This window comes from Serpula lacrymans (genome assembly GCF_000218685.1).
Source record: "Serpula lacrymans var. lacrymans S7.9 unplaced genomic scaffold SERLAscaffold_9, whole genome shotgun sequence".
NCBI classification, from domain to species: Eukaryota; Fungi; Basidiomycota; class Agaricomycetes; order Boletales; family Serpulaceae; genus Serpula; species Serpula lacrymans.
In genome coordinates this window covers 1,650,462-1,669,892 of record NW_006763298.1, presented here as the reverse complement: position 1 = coordinate 1,669,892, position 19,431 = coordinate 1,650,462, and the positions used below count along the sequence as shown (strand labels likewise).

General features: G+C 44.5%; 8 protein-coding genes across 8 annotated transcripts; 6 read left to right on the top strand and 2 right to left on the bottom strand.

The window, feature by feature from the left end:
* Window positions 1–540: 540 nt before the first annotated feature.
* SERLADRAFT_362454 (glycoside hydrolase family 30 protein) lies at window positions 541–3,085 on the top strand (the record flags this gene model as incomplete). The annotated part of the gene is made up of 16 exons (XM_007320388.1): window positions 541–612; window positions 680–836; window positions 893–927; window positions 980–1,028; window positions 1,097–1,171; window positions 1,228–1,370; window positions 1,436–1,502; window positions 1,559–1,632; window positions 1,688–1,861; window positions 1,921–2,019; window positions 2,081–2,140; window positions 2,194–2,210; window positions 2,269–2,435; window positions 2,494–2,674; window positions 2,733–2,802; window positions 2,862–3,085. 16 exons carry the CDS (start codon window positions 541–543, stop codon window positions 2,919–2,921), a joined length of 1,500 nt encoding a protein of 499 aa, XP_007320450.1.
* Window positions 3,086–4,453: 1,368 nt separating this feature from the next.
* On the bottom strand, window positions 4,454–4,863 carry SERLADRAFT_472074 (uncharacterized protein; the record flags this gene model as incomplete). The annotated part of the gene is made up of 1 exon (XM_007320387.1): window positions 4,454–4,863. A coding segment is annotated over one exon (216 nt), but the record flags the coding sequence as incomplete, so codon positions are not given.
* A 960-nt stretch (window positions 4,864–5,823) lies between these two features.
* Window positions 5,824–6,851, top strand: SERLADRAFT_472073 (uncharacterized protein; the record flags this gene model as incomplete). Its single annotated transcript, XM_007320386.1, has 1 exon — window positions 5,824–6,851. The coding sequence occupies one exon, from the start codon at window positions 6,304–6,306 to the stop codon at window positions 6,682–6,684; it is 381 nt and encodes a 126-aa protein (XP_007320448.1).
* A 192-nt stretch (window positions 6,852–7,043) lies between these two features.
* On the bottom strand, window positions 7,044–7,677 carry SERLADRAFT_409609 (carbohydrate-binding module family 13 protein; the record flags this gene model as incomplete). Its single annotated transcript, XM_007320385.1, has 4 exons — window positions 7,044–7,206; window positions 7,257–7,423; window positions 7,486–7,523; window positions 7,587–7,677. 4 exons carry the CDS (start codon window positions 7,675–7,677, stop codon window positions 7,044–7,046), a joined length of 459 nt encoding a protein of 152 aa, XP_007320447.1.
* Window positions 7,678–10,561: 2,884 nt separating this feature from the next.
* On the top strand, window positions 10,562–12,596 carry SERLADRAFT_350327 (uncharacterized protein; the record flags this gene model as incomplete). The annotated part of the gene is made up of 9 exons (XM_007320384.1): window positions 10,562–10,772; window positions 10,837–10,966; window positions 11,016–11,204; window positions 11,283–11,419; window positions 11,489–11,604; window positions 11,655–11,849; window positions 11,899–12,099; window positions 12,240–12,292; window positions 12,347–12,596. 9 exons carry the CDS (start codon window positions 10,562–10,564, stop codon window positions 12,594–12,596), a joined length of 1,482 nt encoding a protein of 493 aa, XP_007320446.1.
* A 303-nt stretch (window positions 12,597–12,899) lies between these two features.
* SERLADRAFT_472066 (uncharacterized protein) lies at window positions 12,900–14,216 on the top strand (the record flags this gene model as incomplete). The annotated part of the gene is made up of 6 exons (XM_007320383.1): window positions 12,900–13,207; window positions 13,277–13,601; window positions 13,655–13,740; window positions 13,791–13,970; window positions 14,023–14,069; window positions 14,119–14,216. Coding segments are annotated over 5 exons (507 nt in total), but the record flags the coding sequence as incomplete, so codon positions are not given.
* Window positions 14,217–16,186: 1,970 nt separating this feature from the next.
* SERLADRAFT_394354 (uncharacterized protein) lies at window positions 16,187–17,609 on the top strand (the record flags this gene model as incomplete). The annotated part of the gene is given in 4 exon segments (XM_007320382.1): window positions 16,187–17,045; window positions 17,105–17,255; window positions 17,312–17,548; window positions 17,566–17,609. A coding segment is annotated over 1 exon segment (560 nt), but the record flags the coding sequence as incomplete, so codon positions are not given.
* Window positions 17,566–19,158, top strand: SERLADRAFT_472062 (uncharacterized protein; the record flags this gene model as incomplete). Its single annotated transcript, XM_007320381.1, has 6 exons — window positions 17,566–17,728; window positions 17,794–18,349; window positions 18,409–18,521; window positions 18,671–18,738; window positions 18,809–18,832; window positions 18,897–19,158. 5 exons carry the CDS (start codon window positions 18,266–18,268, stop codon window positions 18,944–18,946), a joined length of 339 nt encoding a protein of 112 aa, XP_007320443.1.
* Window positions 19,159–19,431: the final 273 nt, after the last annotated feature.

The following is a 19,431-nucleotide window of genomic DNA, read 5'->3' as shown; positions in this document are numbered from 1 at the left end:
CTGGCATCCTTTTTGTTGTGCATTAGGTACCGATGGTCTCGTGACGGATGGCTATGATAAAGACCGAATTCGAATTCTGATATGATATGTCTTACTTTGTGTCTTTTTAGGTCCTATTTCCATTCTGTTTGTCTGAGCTAGGGTGGCATTTAATTAGCGAGACTCTGGTGGGCCAATCGTGGTCCCCTGAGCTGGACCTGCCACGGGAGAAACACGCAGGCTGTCTATACATAGCATCTGGACCATGAGCTACCATCCTGCTACCATGGATCCTGCCATCATGTTCGCAGTGTGGTCCACCCGGTAAGCAACCGTATATCGCCTTTCTGGATCTGTACCTGGCTCTCACCTGCTTCTCTCTTTCACTTCCCCAGATTATGCCTGTGCCGTTGTCCGTCTTGCGGCATATAGCATGCAGGCTTTCCGCCCGCCGCGCCTTTTCATGCCGAACCTTTCGTTTCACATATAAATCCTTGTCATGGAATCCTCACATTCACAAAAAAGTCCCTGGTTCGCCTCAAGTGGCCCTTGGTTTCAGCGATGCGTTCAATAGCCTTCATCGCTCCCCTCGCTATTTTGCAGGGGGCAGCTGCTCAGCAAATTTACGACATAGTATGTGCCCATCGTGCTCGCTGGTTTATATGTATGGCTGACGCGATATATTGTGTCCTTTTTGTAGTGGCAAACGACCTGGGACAGAAGTAACCTCTTTACTTACTTTCAGCCCACCCCCGACCCAATCGACTTTGTAACGCCTGGAGCGGCCGCAAGTGCTGACATTTCTGTTGATGACTCTTCTGTATACCAAACTATCTACGGTTTCGGTGCATCCCTCAGTGAGCAAACGGTCTTCGGATTCACATCAGGTCACTACGGCTAACACATACTAAAGCTGACTCCTCGGCACAATTGCTGAGCAACTTGAAAGTGCGGATCGCATCACTCTCTTTGTGTCCTGTATAGCTCACATCTCACTTAGACTCAAAACTCTGCCAACTACTGGGAGCTCATGGACTACCTTTTCAATGGTAACGTGATCATATCCATTTTGGTGGCAACCGTCATTTATGCGATATTTTTTACTCTCTTTTGATAGTCACCGACGGAGCGAACGCCGCTGGATTCTCCTATATCCGTGTACCTCTCGGCGCATCTGATTTCTCGGCAAGCTGTACTACACTCCCTTTTATATCCGTAATGGTGGTTTCTGACTGTTTCCCTGTTTAGTATACAGTTTAGATGACACAAGTGGAGACACTTCCCTCGGCAGCTTCAACATCGACGCTGCTCCTAGTTATGTATTCTCCACGCTCACCGATATCCTTTCGATCAATAATCGACTAAGCGTGCACATCTTGCCTTGGTCACCAGTAAGCTTATTTTTCCCTAGCGCGACTGTGATAGTAGGATGATAACGAGAACGACAACTTTATAGCCAGGCTGGATGAAATCTGGATCAACGATGGACGGTGGTACATTGGACAGCCAGTACGTTGACACGAGTAAGTTACCGTCTTTACCTATCGATCTTCGCATACTCACTTTGATTCACATCCAGTGGCCAATTATCTTCTCAAGAGCTTGCAAGGTTTCCAGAGTAAGAACATTCCCGTCTATGCCCTCTCGATCCAGGTATATCTTCTTTTCTTTTTACCTCTTCTTAAAATAATTGCTAACGATCTTGCAGAACGAACCTGAAAACAGCAACCCAACTTATCCCAGCTGCAGCATGCCAGTAGCGCAAGAAGCGGCGATTGGTACAGCCTTGAGGAGCCTCATGAACAGCAATGGTTTTACCAGCACCAAACTCATTGGATACGAGCATAACTGGAGTGACGCTGCCAACTACCCCGTACAGCTTGTGAGCAGTTTTTTTACACGAGCTTGATCAGGTTCTCAGCGACTTACTGGGCTTTGCAGATGCAACAAGCTGGCAGTTCTTTCGACGGAGTGTCCTTCCACTGCTACGAAGGTGCAGTCAGCGATATGTCGTCCTTCACTTCCCAATATCCCAGCAAGGTCAGTTTCTCATTCATTGAGCTTTTGTGGAATATTGTTTAGATATGTGATACAAAAACAGGAAGTTTATCTTACCGAGTGCACCGGAACGATTGGATCAGACTGGTGGAGTGATATCAAGGTAAGATATGGATATTATATGTCAAAGCACCGAATTACTGAAACAGTTGGCAGTGGTACATGGACAACCTGTAAGATTAAAACCTTAGTTGATGCGAAGGCCTAGCCATCTGATTTTAGTGCCTCCAGCTTCATTGTAGGGCCCCAATACGGAGCATCGAATGGTCTCATGTGGAACTTGGCTCTTGATGGCAATGGGGACCCCATCCTTTCCGGCACAAACAGCTGCGCCAGCCCCGGATGCCGTGGTGTCGCACAGATCAACAGTGATGGGAGCTACAGCCTCAACCAGGAGTGTATGTATCTCCTCACATCAATAACCCTTCGAATCTAACACATTCGGTCTTTCCTCAGTCTACTCCATGGCCCAGGCTTCCAAGGCCATCATCCCCAAAGACGTCGGTGGTCCATTCGGCCAGCGTATCGGCGTTTCAGTATCTGGCTCGCTTAGCTGGTCGCTCATCGTTGGGGCATATGTTACTGGACGTGTTTCCTCGACAGACTGGAACCGTTATGCTATCGTAGTTCTCAACTGGTAAGAAGCGTTATTCGTGGATTCCTCTTTCTTGTAACCACTAACAACCTTCTTACAGGGACGACAGCTCCACTACTACTTGGAACCCTGTCCCTGTCGAAGCCACCATCGAATTCAGAGGCATGCAGGTACGAATAACTCAGTATCTCTCCGAATTCGCACTTCATTCATATTTGTTTTTTCCTAGGCTACCTACACTTTCCCTGTGGGTGTCACCACCCTCTGGTGGTACGCGGCCCCAAACTAAGCAACTCGGCACAAGTTGCGATGTATGCGAGTTAACGTGCACAGTTGTCTTTGCACTTTATTTATTTATTGGATTTTATTATTGGGTTATTTACGAATTCACATGTGGGTCTCATTTGCGGGGCAGCAATCAATACCATTTTCATATACGGAAAAAAGGAAAAACTTGTAATGGTAGGAACACCGACTCTTGCTAAGAACATAAGACACCAGTTTCTGCATGTTCTTGATGGAATGTGCAGGAGAGTAGGTATGTTCTCGTTGTTGTGCATTTGAATGGGGTTAAGCTGGGTTTGTGGGTACTCATTCCACTGGAAATTTCATATAGCTTTCCTCGGCATCCGGATTCTCCAGCTTATACTATGATGGTGTGTTTTCATGTGGTCTTTTTCCGCGGGGAGCTGACAACATGCATGTAAGTATAGGGTCACTGGCAGTGGCTTGATTGACAAAGGTTGTTGTTCAGTTCCATTTTGAAATAGAAGAGCACCTCTCCATACTTTGGAGTAATTCAGAAGGGAAACTTCATGCTGTATGTCAAGAATCCAACTTTTTAAAGAAAACACGAGTGCGGGCATCCAGACAGGCTCCTCCCCATCCACTGTTTCGAGGTTCGAATTTATCCTAGGGACATGTAGATTAGATTAGATAAATGATAAGATAATTTTTTCAAAGTTCAGCTGACTTTCAAAAATTTTCTCATCACGTGCTTTCTTGCGATGTCGGGATGATCAATTGTCTCTATTCTCTAGGATACATTCTGAACCTCGAAACAGTGGATGGGGAGGAGCCTGGCATCCAGATCTCCAGAACTATAACTGTGTTTCGGCACCCCATGTTACAGTTACTTGCATCATGTCGTGCGAGTTCCGGATCAAAAGTCCTCAAGTTCTTCCTGTAATGTTCCTTAGTTGGGAGTTCTGTGTGATTATGTGCCTACATTTTTCTTAGTACTGTACTATGTAGGTGGCATCCAGGTCGTTATCTGTACTGATCTCGCTTGAAAGCTAGGATGATGGTGCACTGTCTCAATCTCTTTAACACCGTCCGTCGATGAAGTGATTACGTGCATGATATGCTTTCTAACCTACTTTCATCTGCGTAGCAGCAATCACCCGGACAATAACCAAAACTTTTCATATGTGATCTGGTGAAGACCCAACAAGGCTAATGATCACAAGAAGGTTCTGACGGTCATATCCTCCATTGTTGCACAGGCTTCATGTGACATCTTATAAGTACCTCGTGTCTGGAATAAATGACTGGCCCTAAATTTTTAATGTGAGCCTGTCATTTCAATGTTTACCAACACGTATCTTCATATCGTTAAACTGCGAGACATGTATGTATTAGATCATTTTCACGTCTCGTAACGTACCTGTCCTCAATCCAGGAAAAGCATCATCATTAGTGGAGGCACCAACTGCGCCATATAACAAGACTCGCATTGGCTTTAGGAACAGTAAGGGTATCCATCTTTCGCTGAAAACAAAATTTCTCGCACCAATTAGCCTATACGACAACAGGACAGCGGTGTCTCTAGACGACCTAGGCTTTACCCACCCCTTTCTTGAAGGCTGAGTTGGACAAAAGGAGGTTGAAATCCCAATGCTTTCACAGATACTAGTAGAATCTGCCATCACAAAAGGGTGATTCTCCGAGCCGAACATGACGGCAATGAAAGAACCCCATCCTTTATCTGATTCTTCCTGAATCAAGATATTGATTGCGGACCCCAGCTTTAAACTCATTATGACAGGCTTGTATAGTCCGCTAGACGATCATAAGCGATGACGAACTGTCACGATAAAACATGGAGAAGCTTTTTAAGACAACACCAAAGGAGAACGTGGAATACGACATATCCTCAATGTGAGCGGCTATTACTTACCGCAAGGTTACTGAGAAAGGAAACAGAAGTGTCAAGGGGGTGATGCATTGATGCTTGATTGCAGTTCTTCTTGATTACCAGCTTAACTAGGCTTCTCTGGTGAATGCGGCAAAACCGATTAGATACAGGTAAGTCCATTCGAACCTCGCTGATATATGCACTGATAGGTAAATATAACCATAATTGATTTCACTAGACTGATATAAAGAGTTGTTCTCCCATCCTTAGAGCTCTCGTCGCCACATTCCCTCCGGCGACACGCATCGTTTATCTCAGCCTTCAGCATCTATCTCTTCTTACACGAGATAACACGCAATGGATGCATATCCAACCATTGATGAGCTCACTGATGGTATGCAGATGGGGAGCACGACTGATCTTTGGGACATTGTGGTCAGTTTCTCCGTTGACAAACTGAACCATCTTCTGCTGACCGTTTGGGCCGCAGACTCTACTGCGAGCAACGTCAGGCTCACCACCACGGGTTTGGATCCTTATGGAGAGACTTACTATATTGATTGGGTGCTAACCCTCGGATCTCCTTCACTCGCTTTCACCCTTGACAGCAGAGCGTCTCTTACCATGTCCCTCTCTGGAACCCATCAGGTGCAACCCGTAGATGGGAAAGAGCTTCCCGTAATCGACATCCCCGAGGGATCATACGTTTTCAATGCAATTATACCTCTGGTGTCTGTCAGCGCGGTTGAAGGAGACACTACAGGATCCAATGCTTCTGTGAGTTGCTCAGAACACGTTTTAGTGCTGCTAACTAAATAAATAAATATTTGGTTTACTAAAGACATCTGGCGAAGTTATAAGTTTTGGAGATGACTCGAATGCTAAGATCCACATCGTATTTCAGTTCACCACATCAACGTTGGGCTCGTGCAGTATCGACTATACGGGTTCAGGCTCAGATCCGTCCGGTGACATGTTTGCGGTCGGTCTCAGAGCCACGCTGGCTGCATGGCTGGCTGATCCATTGAACATCAGCTTTATCAACTATTCCCTTGCCATCATTGATCAGACACCGTCTACTGGCGCATTATATCTCACTCCGGAATCTTTATCATTTACCGTCTACTCTTCTGGAGATGTTGGGTGCCTCAGCGTCTACATAAAGACGAAAGAATCGGGCAACGATGTTGGAAATATCACTCGTGCTTTCCGGCTCCCAAATGCCAGTGGCAAGAATACTTATCCCATCCCACAAGGTTATGACGCCAGCATCATCATTCGACACGAGCTTTTCGAGTCGTGCCTGAAACAGGCCCTTGAAAGCACTCCTTATTTTTGGTTGCAGAAAGCATTCAGTGACGTAGCCACACAACCCACTAATTCAGGGTTCAAATTATTGTTGACGCTTAACGATGCCGACCTGATACTTCCGGACCCTTCAGACCCATTCTTTCAAATCAAGTCTCGCGACTGGTCTTTATCCAAAACTCCAGCGACACTGGTTATCACGCCGGATGGGTCCAGTCAATGGTCCATGACGTCTAAGGGTCACATCGTGTTTTCCAACGGCTTCCCCGATCCATACACAGTAAAATGCACTTGCACCTTGACTCTCGACCAGAAGACGCGTATCATGCAAGTTGATCAACACACTATCAATGCTAGTTTGGGTGTCACAGCGTCTTCCTGGCACAAAAACAATGATGCCAATCTTGGGGTAGTCACAGAGTGGTTGGAACAATGGGCTTCTATGGCTTTTAGCCATGACCTCCAAGTCGATTTCTTTGCCACGACAAACATATTCGCCCCTGGTAAACAGGTTATCAATATCGACACGAAGAGAGGACTACTTGCACCTTATGATGTACTTCTTATGGGTGACGTCAAAGACAATGCCAGTCTCTCCGAGGTATAACTAGTAGACAACATGATTTCGTAGTATGGGCGACAACGGGGACGGGGGATGGCTATAGACACGTATAAAGATACTCGATGAGCATGAATGTTAAAGTTATGCGCCTGATGACCCAAGAGGGTCTGAGATGATGTTTGTATGCCATCTTCTACGACGTGTTCTGAATCACTCAGGAAGGTTCAGATGCAATACATAATCATTCGCAGATATGTAATACAGTAAGAGCAAAAGGACAAGAAAGAGCTGCCGATGATGGAATATAATTTTTGAATTCGCGTATGCAAGGCATTAAACATCTGTACATTGCAACTGCAGCTTGGATCTGTGAAACATTGATACCATTCAGCCACATTTGTGATTCATACCGAATGATCAGAGGCGACGTACCACTGCTGTACTGGATCAATTCTCCAGCACTGGTTTCTCCCATTCCATTTACCCCACAACGTCACCGTGGTACCAGGCGTGGGGTTTCCGTGATCGGATAGATCGAGGTTGAAAGGTGTATTGGGTACATATATTCTGCGGGGTACACGTTGGCATATATCAAGGAGTAGAAAGTAAAATCATACCGGTAAACTGTCATGTCTTCCTCATCTGGGAATATGTACCATTCGAAACGTTCAGACACAGCGACGACAGGCAATCCGTCTCTGGGAGATTCCTCGATACCAAGATATTTGCCCGATCCGACGGATTTAATCGTCCAACCATTGTCAGATGCTTGGTCAAAGATCCACTGAGAACATTAGATAGAACGAGTCAGCGAGATTCGTCTCCCTTGATGATCAGAGCGCGTACAGCCTGATTAGGTCCACTGTGAAACCCGTATCCAATAACTGGAGAGTCGTGGTAAGCAGTCTGTTTATCGTAGGTGGCCGAACTGCCAGTGCATTACATACTGGATTTGTTATCGCCCCCAGACAGGTCCATGGTGGTACCCCCTTTGACATTGGTGCATTTATAGATCTGACCAGATCGAATGGATGCCATTGAGAGGTGTGAGGGGAAGTTGATTGGGGGATGAGTGAACGAGATGCTAACCTGACTGGGTCTTTATACCTTCTGAGGAACGCACCGCAGCAAAATTGAGACACTACTACGTCATGCGCTTGGGAGTATGACAACACATGCAGTATTGATAGGATGCCAGTTTCCTTTGTAGGAATACTCAGTGGTACCTCGAGGACGAAAAGAAACCTGCTTACCGGCTGTATATGCCCTGTGATGCGTACAACATGTGTGTTTAAATACAACCGACTCCAATGCGGGGCTTCTCTTATGTACGAAGACTGTAAGGTGGAAGTAAATCTATTCAAGTTAGTACGCGTTCATCTCCAGAACGAGAGTTGACGATCACGTGGCGCATAACTCAGGCAAACTGTTACTTTCAATTCCTTACGTGCTTTCTCTTCCACATACGAACACGACTGCAACTGGTAGCCTAATCATTCTCCATAGTTTTGGTTCAATGTCGGCCTTGTGCACTATGGCGATAACTGGGGACAATATGGTCGATTATTGCACGACACACTGCGGTCCACTGCCGCGCTTGCGTCCTGTAAAATGCGTGAAGCACTATGAATATTCGGAACGTGATATTGTTCTGTAATAGTATGATATCTTCCCTCTAAGTTTCCTGGAGAATGGTTTAAACGAAGAGCGGACGAAACTGTACATTGTTGACCAAGATGGCTGAGAAACCTTTTGCTCTGATTCCAAGAGTCACGTATCTCGTTTTAGGGTTCTGACGAGGCTACATTACGCATGGTTTCTGACCTACTCGGTCAAGTAAAGGATAAAAATAATTGCAATGCACTTGAGAAGGTCGATAAAAACGTGAGTCAAAAATGTATTCTCTACTTCATTTGCTGATGAGGTTTACATTTTCCCTTGGTTAGCTGTTGGTCGCGACTAGCCAACTTTATTTTAGCAATGGTCCCTTTTTCACCCGTTCAATAGCGGACGCAAGCATAGATAGACTGTCGTGGGTAGGGATAGGTTGTCCAACTTTGGCGATCGAGATTCCTTGTCCTACATCGAAGTTGTAGTTCGCGAGTCACATAAATGGTATCCTGTACATTCCACTGTGTGAGTACCGCCCATGATCAGAGCCATTGATGTTGATATAGTTTGAATTAGGTGTCGTTCATGCGGCAGTGGATGATGTCATCTATGAGGAATATAATATACCAAAAGGTTAATAATCCTGCGTCCTATATCTGACAAATCTCCAGCTGACGTTTCTTTTCAGGAGCCCCACAGCCATTGCAAATGTCTGGTGTCCTGTTAATATGCTCATTACTTCATGTACTGATCAGCCAGCACTTAAGGGCTATGTCACGCGATGGGGTCAAGTACCCTAGTACCTCAAATTTCGAATCTGATAGCTCTTTCACGACTGATAGCACGCTCAGTGATGACATGGCCCTTCAAGCACTCGAGTCTGGCATGCGCATTTGTGCCGGTCGTTACGTAGCTGACACATTAATGACATTAAACTAATCAGCTCATATCTTCTGTTAGAATTTCGCTCATCTTTTCCGTTTGCTCGCCATATCCAGCCGCGGTTATTTGCTATTACCAAAGAGAAGTTGCATCACATGGTCAGCCACTTAGCTTGTATAAGATTTGTTCGAGCTGAAAGCAGTTTTCCTAGTGCATACACGTATACTGTACTCTCTTATCGTGATGTGATCATGCCTCGTCATAAGTTTGATGGCCGTCTACATTTTGGGAAACTTTGGGCTTTGCACAACTTCGCATCATTGGAAACCGTAGAGTATGTCACATGTACACGTCAAAAGAAGAGAGGTGAGTAACGTGAGTTCGTCTCCTATGTCATCTCATCGAACCATTGATATGTCAACAATGCCAGCTTGTCGGGACAACAGAAATGATCATATATTCTGTTGATTGGTATTGGTGCCGCACATGAGCCTTGTGAAATCACGATCACCAGAAGTTGAGGGAAGACTATTACGTGACTCACGGAGTAATTGAAAACAAGGTCGCCAAATGACTGACCTATGATCTGAGGATTTCTTGAAGTTTAACATCCAGTGTTATTACATTATAATAGCTAACGTGTAAAGCCTTGGACCATACCCATCATCGCAAGCATCAATCGCGATTTATATGGCAGAGGAAGGCAGGAACAAATTAGGAAAAAGCGAATTCAGCTGACCTCGTGATAGTCGCTTGGCACATTGGCAGTGTGAGTACTTGCATTATTTATGTACTGTGGATGGATACATATCAAAAGGTTCCTTTCACGGTTTTATAACGGAAGATTATCTCAACCATCCTTACTTTGCTCGTTGCCGCTGATTGCAATGACTTGCAGCAAAGTAGGCCTTATATACAAGTGTAATAATCCCACGTCTCAGCATATCTCAAGTTCAGCATTTCTGTGACGATGGGGACCATAGAAAGCACACGTGAAGCCGCCAGGGAAAGAGCACTCCAAAAGTTAAGTCCATATATAATGTCCACTTTGTAACTGCCTATGAAGGCCACACGCGTCAATCGCAATTCAATCGTCAGCAATCGTGGTGAAGGAAGAATCCATCCTTCCATTGGTTACATATCCCGGGAAGGACCGCCGGCTGTGTCTGGAATGCACAGGCTCACATCTCTAGAAGACGTGGAATAGGAATCAGAAATCTGGTATTCAGTTTTAGCAAGGCAGTGAACATGCTGAGGTACTGATATCAGGCAGAACAGAATCAATGAGGGACCCAACATGATAGTAAGAACGAACCAAAGAGAGACATACACCACTCATCCAATAGTGCTGTTATCAGGGCTGTAAGCATTGTATATATATCCCTTTGTGCAACGATGTTGCTAATCCCCACATTATAGTGATATAATCATGTTTGAAGCAGTAAATTTACGCTCCACAGCTGTTGCTCTCTTGTTTGCTGTTTTCGTCGGTGTTACGAGGTATCTACTCCGGAAGACAGCGACTAGGAACAGCCCGCCGTTCCCCCCTGGTCCTCCACAGCTGCCTATAGTGGGAAATGCCCTCGGAATCGACTCTGCTGCCCCTTGGATTACTTACAAGCAATGGGGAAATACCTATGGTATCAATATTATTATTATCACCAGATTTCCGTATAACTGATTATTTGCGTTTTATCCTGGAAGGTGACATCATATACTCTCGTCTCTTCAACCAGGATATCATCGTTATCAATTCGGAGAAAATAGCAAAAGACCTCTTGGAAAAGCGCTCGACCAACTATTCAGATAGGCCCTTTATTATTACTATAGAAATGTCAGTACATTGTGCTTCACATATAACCAGATTGCTTGATTTTCTACAGGTTTGGTTGGACTTTCAATTCCGCATTCTTGCGCTATGGGCACAAGTGGAGACAACACAGGCGATTATTCCATGAACAGTTGAGGCCCGTTGCGGCACTTTCCTATCGTCCTTTGCATATGCAAAAAACACACCAACTGCTCATCGATATACTTGAAGCACCTAAAGCATTTGCACACCACTTACAAGCGTAAGTTTATGAACTCGTCGAAATATCTCGTTGTCCAAATAGCTAATAAACCTTGCGATATGTAACTCGAAACTTTAGAATGACTGCTTCCACTATCATGTCGATCATATATGGTTATGAAATCGAGCATTGGAATGATCCCCTCGTGGCAGTTATTGAGGAGGCTGCAGCGCGAGGCTTTGAAGTTGTGACACCTGAGGCATCTGCCGTCCTGGGTGCCTGGCCACTCCGTACGTTTCTTGATAATTACACGCATAATCTATAGTAATTACTCTCTATGGTAGTTTTACACCTTCCATCTTGGTTTCCTGGAGCAGGCTTCAAACGACGAGCACGAAAATGCTATAAAATAACAAACGAGATGATAGAGAGGCCATTTCTACATACAAAAAAGCTCATGGTACGTTCTCTAGTTCCGCAGCCATTTTATTCAATCTGATAGTATCATAGGATTCTAATAGCGCCCCAACTTGTATGGTCACCAACCTGTTGAATCGAATAAAGGGTGAGGATAACTATGACGAACTTGAAAAAGTCATCAAAAGTGTCGCTTCTACTTCAGTTATTGGTGAGGACACTATCCTTACACTTCTAGTTTTAACACTCTTTTCTACAATTTGCTTTCTGTCAGCGGCATCAGAGACTGTAAGTACTTTCAAAAAATTTTCGGTGTAAATCCTGAAATCATCTTCAGACCACCTCCACTCTCCTCATCTTCGTCCTTGCAATGGTACTTTACCCGCATGTTCAAGTTCGGGCGCAAGCAGAAATCGATTCCTTTATAGGCAAGGAAAGGTTACCTACCTTCGATGATCGCCATTCCTTGCCTTATGTAGAAGCTGTGGTCCGTGAGACACTTAGATGGCAACCTGTTGGACCTTTGGGTGAGTTAAAAGTTGAGCACTATCATGATCAAGGCCAGTTGACACTGAACTGAGTAAAATTCCTCGCCAGGTATGGCACATGCCGCAGTGGATAGCGATATCTAAGAGGGATTCCTTATACCAAAAGGTTCAGTCACGCATCCAATAGCAGAGAATTTTCTTATTTAATTTTTTTTCAGGAGCAACTGTGGTCGCAAATGCTTGGTTTGGTTTATCCCCATACCATTCTATCACAAACTAACCGCCAGTACTCAACAGGGCAATGTCACGCAATGAAGCCAAGTATCCCAATCCCTCGGAATTCATTCCAGAGAGGTTTTTTACTGCTGAGGGCAAGCTCAATGACGACAAGGTCAATTATGCGTTCGGATTTGGTCGGCGTATTTGCGTTGGTCAAAACCTAGCTGATGCAGCTGTATGGGCAGCTGTAGTTTCAATTCTAGCGGTTTTCAAACTTATAAAGGCAAAGGATGATCAAGGGATCGAAATTGATATTGAGCCACAATGAACAGCTGGACTAGCAATGTGAGTAGACGTTGTATCCACTTTGCCCACCAGTGCTCAACAATAAATGCTGTATTTTTTCAGTCGCCCACTTCCATTTGCGTGTCGCATGGAGTCACGCTCACTAGGTATGACACTCGAGAAACTGCACCACATCATCAGTCAAAGTGGTTCAAGTTGACTCGAAATTTGCTGATTCTGAGAATTCTCTCTGTGTCTCTCTCTTCTGTTTTGGAACGCCAATACAATACTGCATTTAAACTCCGACTCAACATCTGACCTGTAAGGTCCTCCAAATTGGTTCTCTGACATTTATCCTACCATTCTCACTGTCACGCCTAATTACCTGGTCCTTGGTAAAGTATGTCAGAAAATCGAGGTCGTAGAGGCTCCTTTGCTTCTACACAACCAGTTCCGTCCATTGCTTCATCTTTGTCCGTTCGTCCCAAGATTTCATCAGATATATGCGCCAAATTCGTTACTACAACGAAGGGCGGCCGCACAGAAGGTTCTTTATATACACTACACCTCTGAGACAATGGTTTTGAAACGGTTTTCAGCATTGACGCTTAGCATCGGGAAACCTGTAACCATAGGAAGGAACCCCGCTATCTGGTATCTTTATCCGCTTCAATGGCGATGTCTAGCAGTTTTTGACTGTTTTCTTTTTTTTCTGATCAACAGCTCATACATTATTCCTGACGTTGTAGTTTCAAGCCTGCACTGCAAGATATATGCGTTAATAGGGGGTTTTTTTTTTCACTCACTTGCAATTGGTGACTATTCCCAACAGGGTTCAATCATGTACAGGAGGAGTCATTATATCGTGCCAAGTACTTTTATTTTTCATGCGATATCGCTATGAAAAACACGTTCTATGCCCCATTCTTACATCACTTTCATTGTTAGGATATGTCAACTAACGGCCTTATCTTAAATGGCCACAAAATCCGGAAAACCTCCGCAATTATCATGGATGGTGATATCATCAAAATACCCGCGTCACAAAGTTAATATAGACCCTCTCTTAAATATTTGTTTTTGCTGATATACAAGGCACAGCGTTCCAGTGCTTCCTGAAATGGAAAAAATTAATTAGTAAAAAGCCGGACTCTGATACAGCTTCCTCCCAGCCAGAGGCCAGAAAGGTAGGAAGTATCGATGTGATATTTGCTTATCTCTCAGCTCAATCTGACAGAGTATTGGAAATTATCTCATTACTTCACATTGTCTGGGAAGTGGTAGTTATGCGACTGTTCAGCTGGCGTTAGATACTAGTGCACATAGACAAGCAGCGTGCAAGATAATCAAGAGGAAAGAAGGTGTTGACCTTAGGAAAGAGATGAAAGAAGCTACCCTTTTGATGAACTTGCATCACGTATGATTCCACGCTTACATTCATTTCTTGACTTATTCAGCGAACATTTCAGCCCAATATAAACCAGGTATACGATGTCGACTCTGATTCAGGGTTTTTGTAAGTGGTTATCTTATTCTCTATGTACTTATCACGACGTTGCACGCAGATATATCATGCTGCAACTTTCTACTGGTGGTGATTTATTCACGTACATTACTACTCACTCTGGAAATCGCCTTTGCGAAGGGGAAGCGAAGTATATCATGTATCAGCTTTTAAAAGGTTTGAAGTACTTGCACATTAGAATGATCTCGCATCGTGGTACGATCAGTCCCTTCCCCGCATCTTTACGACTGCTCACACCCGAAGTTCAGATTTGAAGGTGTGTCATTAAGGACTAAGATTTAATCACGTTGACGTCTGCTCATCGTGTCAGCCTGAGAACATTCTCCTATTCTCCCCTGGTCCCTATCCCCGTATCCAGATCGCGGACTTCGGACTGGCACGACCCAAGGCTTATCAGGAAACATTGCATGTATGCGGAACAATATCTTACTTACCCCCGGAAGGTATACTGGCCCTCAATAACAAGACGCTAGGATATGTTGGAATGCCGGCAGATTGTTGGAGCGCCGGGGTTACCATGTTTGCGATGATCTCGTTAGTGTAATCAAAAAGGCTTTATCCACCGACTAATACGTCCACTGTCCTTGCCCACAAGGGGATGTCATCCTTTTGATTTTGAAGGTCCATCTTCTCAATCAGTTTCGTTTCTGGACTCTCAAGGCTTCGTGCTGTCGCCAAGGTCAATGGCACAAGACGAAATAATTAAACACAGGATCCTCGAAGGCCATGTCCCCTTTTGCGAGCAAATCTGGAGCTCACTGCCTGACGGTATGTCCATACGCTGACGTGTATTTGTTTCTTACTAGCAAATGAGCTCTGTCATCATGAGACACACATCTATGGTCTCTAGTGCTCAGAAACTCACTTTGTTTTTTTATAGCGAAGCATCTCGTTGTCCATCTTCTTATTCCCGATCCTCTCCGTCGCGCTACCGTCTACTCGGCTGTCAATAGTCCGTGGATTGTCAGCGACCTTGAAGAATTGGAACAAGCGTATCAAGAACGAATATGCTCCACGCCATAGACCTCTTGACATCGATTCCTCTGCTTTTAAAATTGTTCGTTTGCCTGTTGTTGGTCATTCGTGTTTATTATTTTACGTCACCAATGCACCAGTCTCACTTTACTGTAACATCGAAATTTTAGAAGTACACCCTTACACTGGTTACTTGTTCGATAGCTTTATGGAATGTTAATCGAGTTTTTTTGCCTCAGATTTGACGTCCGCCTACTGGGAGGGATATTACCTGGTATATTGCGCGCGCTTAACCATAAAAAGTATGTGTTGACACAATAGGATATCTGGGCGTTTAGGCTCGTTTGATGGCAAACCAAGGTGGCTTGCGATTATAGTAATTGGCAAGTACTCTTCAGCGCTCAGCGCTCAGGTATAGCGCTTGTGTTCATTACAATCAGTCCACGATCTATCTTTAGTGTCTCCTGCAGGTTCCCAGTCCCCAGCTTAGCGCTTCAGCACCCGTTAAAAGAGCCACAACGTTGTCCAGTTCACAAACGAAATCCCGTATGTTACTCTTTTTATCTGGTTTCGCTGTCGTTGAACTAAACTATCTTACTCTTGGCACATGATCACCTGAAAAATAAGAAAAGGTCTCATTAACCCTATACCTCGATAATCTACCAGCCGCTCTTCTAGTATGTCTATTTCATATTTCATGGATTGCTCGAAGTTGAAGTACTACGAGCACTACGAATTCAGGAAATCCTGTACACAATGCCCACCCGTACTTATCGGATCCATAAGAAAACCACAAATGTTCGCGCCACTCTAAAACCCAAGCAAGGATATGAACACATTCTCTCGGATCTTTCACCAGACAAGATACCCCCTCATCGTTCTGATCCACCCAGGCCAGAGGACAAGTCTGCTCTTAACCGCGCGCTAACGGCGATGAACACTCTCCGTCAGCTCGGCGAATCCTGTGCAATAGTCAAGAATCCCATGGATTCCAGGGTTCTTGCCAACTGGAATGGTGTTTGGGAGTGGATAAAGTACTTTGAGAAGCACTGTATTGTCCAACATGAATATCCCATCGCGATCGAAGACATGGCCGCAGCAGAAATTACCTTGTTTGGCTTTTTGGTCATTTTGGACGAGGAAACTAAACAAGCCGCGATCACGACACCCGGATATATTGCCCTCATCACCAGGCTGTGGCTGCACGAAGAAGAATACTGTTTGAAATATGCACGCATTAAATCAGCCAGAGGGGGAAGCCCCTTTTCCCTCCTTTTATCCAAAATGATGAACACTGAATTTACTATTGGAGGCTCAGACGATATAGTTGTGGCTGGGATTGTAGAGGGAGCTAACGGATCGGTGGATATCGTCGCAGCCCATACCATGAAAAAGCTCCATGCAGCTCTCGACGCTACTCCCACTGCGAATTTGGTCCAAGGCTGCAATATACTGCTTCTTATCATCTCTTTCTACAGTCACTGGCACCAGGATAGTTTTTTCTGGGCCTTGATGCGGGAAGGCGTTGCTGGCGGAGTGACAAAGGCATTTTATTCCTGTATAAACCGGCTTGAACCTCCGAGCCGTGAGGTTGAATCTACTATGAGAATGTGCTATTCGATCTTCTCGATCATGCATCTTACGCAGATAGGGCCGTCATGGGTAGCCCAAGCGTTTGATGGCAAACTCATACAGTCCATGTTGCTCACAGGAGCTTTTGTGAAAGAGCAAAGTGCTGTAGAGTGCGTCGAACGAGCCGTCAAATTGTTCAACCGTCTTGGACAATATTTGGCATGTCGCACTGTTCTCCGGGTGTTCAAGCAGCAGCTCCGAGACATCCTTGACGCAGACATTGCGAACCCCACTGTCGCGGGGCCTTTATGGGAAAGCTGGCTGCTGTTCAGAGATGAAGCTCAAGAGAGATTAGCAGTATTAAAAGTATACGATGCTCAAAAGAACCCGAAGATGACGAAGATTTGTGGGTTTCAACATGTAAGTGTTCAGCTCCGAACGGCTCGTCAGCGAGATCACCTCCTAACCTTGTCCCTTAGTGTCCCCATAGATACTTCATTGGAACTGATGAAAATAAGGCTATGCGGTGCACCGGTTGTTTCACAGTGTATTACTGCTCAAAGGATTGTCAACGGAATGCATGGTCAGCACATCGATTCCTCTGCACCAAGTTACGGGAAAAAAGCTCGGGTTCGTGGCTATGTACAGATAAAATACTCCATGATTAAAATTCACCCAATGTGTAGGACCAGACTCAAATCCTGTGACGGCGGAGGCCGACCACAGATTCTTCCAGTTTCTGAACCAACACTACTTCGAAACTCGTCTGGACGAGATCATAGACTTATTGATAAGCTGGAAGGTTATCAAAATACCTCAAGTTTCTAATTTCATCGTTGGTTTTGATTATCAAGCTTTCCCCATGAAAATTTCAATCGGGAAGACAGCACAATTTACTCCTTCACAGAAGATATCTCCTCAAATGACGTGGTTTGATAATAAAAACCTCGAGAACGACGCTAAAATCGTCCGAGAAGTGAAAGCAAGTAAGGGAGGGAAAATCACCGTTCAAACAAGATCCCCTGTACTTGGCGCATATTGGCACGAGAATGAAAGCTTTGCTTTCACTTTTCCACCTGATTTCTCAGAACGTTTCTGCCAGAGTACGTCGATATCAAATAAGTTTAATCAGGACGATATTTTACTAAAACTCATACATATCCGCTAGAGTTGGAGGCGAATTCCAAGGGCGAAGAAGTTTTGCAAGACACGACTTGAAATCCTCCATCCAATTTTATCTTCTTGCTCCCAGCTGTCATTATCATATTTGCGTTGTATTTGTGTAATATCCATATGATGCTATGCTTTTCTCCTTTCTCTTTTCTTCTTCTTTTCTTCTCATGACCCTGCAACCCTTTACCTATACTACCGCTATGTAGCAAAGACGTTCACTATCTGATGCAGTCCCTTGCCAGCGTTCGATGGATGATATCCAGATCATAAAATTGAAGAGCTTACATAATCTCAAAATGACGCAGGCAAACATCTACAATCTATGCAGACTTGAGCCCAGCGACCTCGGAAGGCGTTCTTTTCATTCCACAAAGTTCGTTTTGTCGCCTTTGGCTCAAAGTTCTCTTTTTTTGAAGCCAAAAGATTGCATTGTCTTGCAAAAAAAGCGTTGTAACAACTGAAGAAGAATGTCTGAAGAAGATCAACAAGTCCCACCTCAAACTCAGGATGAGGTTAAGCCAGCCGACGATAACGCGCCGATTAATGTAAAGGTACGAGAGTCCGAATACGTATCAGCGTAAGATGTGATCCTCATGTTTTGTTTCTCCAGGTTGTTACATCCACGGGGGATGAAGTCTTCTTCAAGATCAAACGCAACACGAAGCTGAGCAAGCTTCAGGGCGCTTACGCCAACAAGGTTGGAAAAGATGTAGCTAGTATCCGGTAAGCTCTTGCAGTCTTCTCTCTTTGTTCCACCAGTGTCTAAACGTTTATGTCTACTCATTCTTTTTGATACGCTCTGGCTACCCAATTTTGTGTCGATGCTGGTCATTTTTCAACTCGTTCTGGTGGATATCGGCTTCATCGTCTAGATTTCTGTACGATGGTTCCAGAATAAACGACGATGACACGCCTTCGTCACTTGACATGGAAGACAATGGTCAGTGTCTCGTCCCTTTTGTAAATTTGCAGGCATTTATTTAAACCGTGTTTTCCACCCCTATTATCAGATACTATCGATGTAATGGTAGAACGTACGTGTATTTTATCTTTCCCACCTACTCTTATCCATTATCTGATCCTGGTGTCTTTACCCAGAGGTTGGAGGGTCATTTGTACTGGGGTATTCACACCAACATTGTTCATAATGATATCGTCGTTGTTTATTTCCTATCTGCTTTCGTTATCGACTTTGTGTGTGCGATGTAAAAGTCAGATTGCTGTATCTTAGTTGATCTTGCAACTCCTCGATGATCAAGTTCATCAGGATACCTCGAGGGTCCTGGTGTTGGACAAAAACAAAAGCTGAAATAACTGATATGAAAAGAAACTATTGATTGCTTGGAGCATGACAAACGTGTTAGTACTAGAAGATAACATCGGATTAGGTTGTTAAGGGTGTCGCACGGAAAATGAAGGAATTCCAAGTAATCGGTAGAATAGTGGGAACAGCCTGAGATAATATGTATGCAAGGTGAATGGGACGGATAGATGCGGAAGATATAACCTAAAAATAGTGATGAATCTAATAATTACGTGGAACTGGAAAAAAGCCAAGTGTCAATTGAACGAGGGAGAAAAAATGAAAGTAGTGCGTCAGCATGAAGACGGATCCATGTTTCAACGTCTTTAT